This window comes from Vicia villosa, linkage group LG4, assembly GCF_029867415.1.
Source record: "Vicia villosa cultivar HV-30 ecotype Madison, WI linkage group LG4, Vvil1.0, whole genome shotgun sequence".
NCBI classification, from domain to species: domain Eukaryota; kingdom Viridiplantae; phylum Streptophyta; class Magnoliopsida; order Fabales; family Fabaceae; genus Vicia; species Vicia villosa.
This window is the reverse complement of record NC_081183.1, coordinates 75,274,919-75,280,193: the sequence shown is the minus strand read 5'-3', so window position 1 is coordinate 75,280,193 and position 5,275 is coordinate 75,274,919. Positions and strand designations below refer to the sequence as shown.

The 5,275-nt window shown below is 34.1% G+C and overlaps 1 protein-coding gene across 1 annotated transcript; it reads right to left on the bottom strand.

Moving 5' to 3' along the window:
• Window positions 1-767: 767 nt before the first annotated feature.
• On the bottom strand, window positions 768-5,072 carry LOC131594909 (uncharacterized). The gene is made up of 5 exons (XM_058867106.1): window positions 4,899-5,072; window positions 4,743-4,819; window positions 1,649-1,752; window positions 1,408-1,465; window positions 768-1,300 (listed from the first exon to the last, which is right to left on the bottom strand). The coding sequence occupies exons 1-5, from the start codon at window positions 5,034-5,036 to the stop codon at window positions 1,171-1,173; spliced, it is 507 nt and encodes a 168-aa protein (XP_058723089.1). The 5' UTR covers window positions 5,037-5,072; the 3' UTR covers window positions 768-1,170.
• Between the last annotated feature and the right edge of the window lie 203 nt (window positions 5,073-5,275).

Genomic DNA, 5,275 nt, shown 5'->3' with positions numbered 1-5,275 from the left:
AAAAGAAAAAAAGAAAAAAACAAAAAACTGCGATACCATAAATTTGAAATTTCCAATATGTTGTATCGGAAATTTGAAAGTGCATACCAGAAATTCTTTGTATTTCAACAAGATAAAATTGAATTAAAAAAATATGGAGTACCAGATATAAAAAAAAATTAAAAAAAAAAAAAAGGTGACATGTCGATTTCTTTTTCTTTGGGGGCTTTCCATTCGTTTTGTTGGATTGGTCTGACATAAATAATTGAATTTACACCCTTAAATTCACTCTCAACTCCCTCATTATGTTTCTAATCAAAACAATTGATTTATAAGCAAAACATGTTATTAATAAACTATAGTGGGACAATAATTTATAAAAGGTCAAGTAATATTTTAATTCATATACTAATTTATGATAGGATAATGAAGGGTGTTACATCAGACCCAAAATATTTAATCAAGAAAAAAATTATAAAAAAGGCTAAATTACAGTTTTGGTCCCCTATTTGTTTTGATATTTTCACGGTTTTAGTCCCCCATTTTCATTTTAAACAGTTTTGATCCCTCATCCCAATTTTGATCCAACTGTTCATGTACGGTCATGTACTGTTCATGTACGGATCATGCACTGTTCATGAACAAAATTGGAATGGGAGAGCAAAACTGTTTAAAAAAAAATAGAGGGACCAAAACCGTGAGAATACCAAAACAGGGAACCAAAACTATAGTTTAACCTATAAAAAATTTAAACAAAAAAATTTGTCGTACAATGAAAACAACAAAAGTAACAAACTATAACATTCACTTGTAAAATCGCTTACTGTTCTATGAGGTCATTAGTATTGTTCCTGAGGTCCATAATGATAAGTAATTTAGACTTGCTTGACCTACATTACATTAAAATTTTGAAATGGAACCATAAAAACACAATTATGGTGAACTTGAAAATGAACAACGACTACAAAATAAAACAATTGATATTTTTTTACTTTATGGTGAATATAACTTAAAAGCCCTTCTTTACACAGATAATAATGATCACGACCAGGAAATCTTTTAGTCTAAGGAATTGATAGTTTGATGTCATAACCATCCTTTTAAGTTTCAAGACTCTTGTTCTAATGCTTCCATCTATGTTAAACTGCTTTAAGATAACATATGCATTGATCCTTCTCCATGCAAATTACTTCAGCCCTCCTTCACCTTGGGTGTCCCAATAGGGGTGATATCTTGTGTTTCTGCAGGTGAAGACGACTCGTTGCTGCATTGCTCTTCAAAACCGACGACAGAATCAGCATATATCTGGAAACAAGGTACCCTACACAAGCATGTCCAAAGATGAATTAATTTCACAATGTTAATATTTTTTTCTTGGTCTGCCCCTATCTTTCTAAAAATGCAAAATAGTTCATTGCAGACACTTACCTGCTTGCCTTTATTATAACTTCATCGCCTATAGTTATTTCCTCATAAAAACTGTTGCCTGCATAGAAAACATTAACACTTATATTCATTCACCACTTTATATTCATTCTGACATTTTGGAAACATGAACCCTTTACTTGAATACGAATCATTAAAATAAGCACAAGAGAAGTTGCAGTAGAGTTTACGCTGCAGAATTATAACTAATATATAGGTTAATTACATGGCAATTGTTGTTTACCTCCATTAAGGTTATTGCCCGAGAAGTATTTGGCCAATAAACGATGAGTGAATTCATTCTCATAATTCCTAAACCTTTCAATGCACTGCTTGCTGTCCAGGTGACTGTAAAAAGAATGAAATGGTAAATCCTCTTAATCTGGAGAAATAACTTGCAGCATAGAATACTTTCCATTAAAAATTAAAAAAAATTGCATCTTTTAAAATACAAGGCACATATTTTTTATGCCATAAAAATAAAGGGAACGAAGAATTAGAACAAATAATAAAGAAATTAACATTTGCAATTACTGTCTCCAAACAAATAATTAGTCAATACCAGATTGCCCTCTTTTATAGCACCAGATTTCCCTTTTTAAAATCATGTATCAGAATAGTCAATATCGGATAGCAGCGCGTAGCGTCAAGCCTCAAAAGTGGGATGGCTAATAGCGGTATGACCTCTATTTGACCATTTTTAATACAAATTACAAATGATAATTATCAAGATATATTGAATGTAAAATCAAACAAATGGCTCAAAACCTATAAAAAAAATTTCATGAATCAAAGGACAAAATTTAATAAAAAACACTCAAAAGCCAACAAGTTTTAATCGGAACTCTTAATCAACTTAACAAGTCTTAATCATAACATTACATCCCATAATTAAAACTTAAGTATTGAATATTAAGGGATAATTTCAGTTTTTCATAGGGAAAGAGGATAGCGGGTAAAAACCGTCCTGGGCCGAGAACTGCTCCGCTCCACTATCCCTCCATTTACCCTATACCGCTAAGGTTCTTCCCATAGCGGCCGGCCTCCACTCCGCTTTGCTATCCAACTATAACGCCACTATTGACTGCTTTCAATATTGAAGGAATACATTTTACTCACTTTCAACTCCAGAAAGCGTTTAGTTTAGCCACTGATCGGTTATACAATTCTGATATGAAAAACAGCAGAGAATTTAAAAGTATAAAAATGACTTTTCTAGCAGGGAGGAATTCTGCAAGTTTGGCTTCTTCCTTTTTGTAGTTAAGTGATAAAACCATAAAGGAATATGAGGAGAAACTAATTGAAGAAAAATAATTTGAAAAACCTAGCATTAATATAAAAAAGCTAATGAGAAGAAAGACAAATTCTACTTGGGGATAAATTTGGGTGGGAAAACGTCGAGGAGGACCAAAAAGCGGTGAGAAACAAATTTACATGTAATTGTGTACATGTAAGCAGAGTTATCGATAGTGGCCGATAGTGGCGCTATTCGCTATTTGATGTTTAGCGGGTAGCGGGAGCGGGGCACTTCTCGGCCCGAGCGGGTTTGAACTTAACAAACAGCATTCTTACTGTTTTTTCAAACAGCCAACTAAACAATATATTAATATCAAATCACTTTTGAGTTAAAATTTACCTAAAAGAGAAAGATCCACTCGGTGTGTGATTGAAGGCATACCCATTATCCTTCTTAATCATTACTGGCAAATTAATTGATTTAATAAAAGAAACCTGCAGGGTTTTTTAATGTTGTCATTTCAAATCTAGGAGAACCTGAATTCCAATCCTTATGAAATAATTCTTGGTCAAACTTTACAAACTTCCTGGTTGGATTCCAGATTACGAGAGGGGCTCATCCATATTTTATTGCAAAGAAAAAAGAATATTGTCCTTTCAAGACAATAATAACATAGAAAAGTCAAGTCCGAGCACTGAGTTTGAATCCAAATTGAAACAATCCTGGTTAGAGTAGGTTGTCAATAGCGCGCCATAGTGTCGCGGCGTGGCCCCTCACTGCCTAAGCTATTGGTCTATGAAGCGCTATTGCCGGTAGCGGTTATAGCAACCGCAAATGATGGTTTGGTAGCAGCACAATAGCAGCGCCATGGCAATATCTTGACCGCAATTCTTAATTTGGGGGGAAAAACATATACCTTAATATTTTAAAACATAAGTTTTAATTTTTTAAGGATATATTGGTCTTTCCCACCCTTTTAGTGACCAAATATATAACCCTGCGTGTTATATTTCTTCAGTTACACCGTTTCATCATTTAGGTTAGTATTGAACTCTTTTGCATTGAGGATGAAAATGAAATATTGGAAGACGATTTGCTTTTGGGAGAAGAGGGCTTGACTTGAGAAATTGTTGGTAATGCAGCGGGTGTTGTCCATGGTGGTGAGCCAAAATCCCGCCATACCATCCGCTTGGCGGCGCCGTTATAGCGAAAAACCCCACAATGTCGGCTGATATTTACCATTGCGGCGCCGTCGTTATAGCAGAAAAACCCACAATGTTGGACGATATTTACCATTGCGGCGCCGTTATAGCAGAAAAACCCACAATGTCGGACGATATTTACCATTGCGGCGAGCCCAAAAACTGCCACGTATATATGCCATAGCGCCGCAATTGCAGATATTTGAGAACACTTAATGCAGCTAGTGTTAATGAACCACAAGAGTTACTAGACACCAATCTAAACTTGCTACAGCTGTACCTAATAGAGATGAGGAGTTGGATATGGCAGAACAAGAGTTTGAATCAAGTAACGAATAAGATAATATTAATATGGTGGAACTTAGAAATGAAGATGAGGCAAACGCAAACAATATATAGAAATTTCATTTTCTTTACTTTGAGAACTTGATTTTAGTCATTTCAAATAATTTATAATTTGATTTTGATGAAAACTCATATTAATGGAACACGATAATTTATTATATCTATTAATTGTTTCTTCAAATCTTGGTTTTTCTATTTTTAAGTATCTATGCATGTCATTGAAATTTATGTTTATCATGTAAATTGTTTTGGTCTAGTGTCTAATGGCGGGAATTTCACCCCTTAAAAGGTTAATAAATAGGATGTCATTGGTTCAAACCCACGCCCCAGCGGTCGAATGTCTCTACACAACTAACAACTAACGGTCATCCCACTAATCCCCCGTTATCAGATATTAACAACTTAGAGTTAGAATTTACTCAAGTCTTTGTAGAACTCCAAATTATAAACACTCGTTTCTCTAACAGCATAAAAATTCAAGATCACCAAAAAATTCACACAAACAAAAAAAACGAAAATTTTAAATTTAAAAATTAAAAAAAATAGGATCTTACTCAAGTCCATCATCATTGTCAGGTTTTACTTCATCGGTATGCAACAAACCCCCATTTTTGATAGCATCATCCTCCACCTTTCAAAACCCTACAAATAATTAGCAAAAATAGGAGAGAAGAAGAAGGAAGAGACGAGATAAAGGTAAAGTGAGTCACCGGGTTCAAGGAGACGTGAGGGGTGGAGTTTGTGGATTCAGTGGCAGAGGGAGCGGTGAGTCGAGGTGAAGAAGGCGCGGTCGCCATATTCACGTCGTTTTCTTTCTCTTCTCCGCTGGTTTTTGCTGAAGTACCCATTTCTCAAAACTCTAATTTTTCTACTTTCTTTTTCGTATTAGTACTGTGTTTTTTTGTTCAAATAGGACACGAGAATTGACTTTCATTTATTAATTTATTTAATTTTTGGATAAAATCCATGAGTTTAAAGGTATAACGATGTAAAATAAATTTATATATCCAATCAATTAAAATTTTTATAGTAGCCATGTCATATTAGTTTTTTTTGAATTAAAATTATATTTTAATTGGATATATGG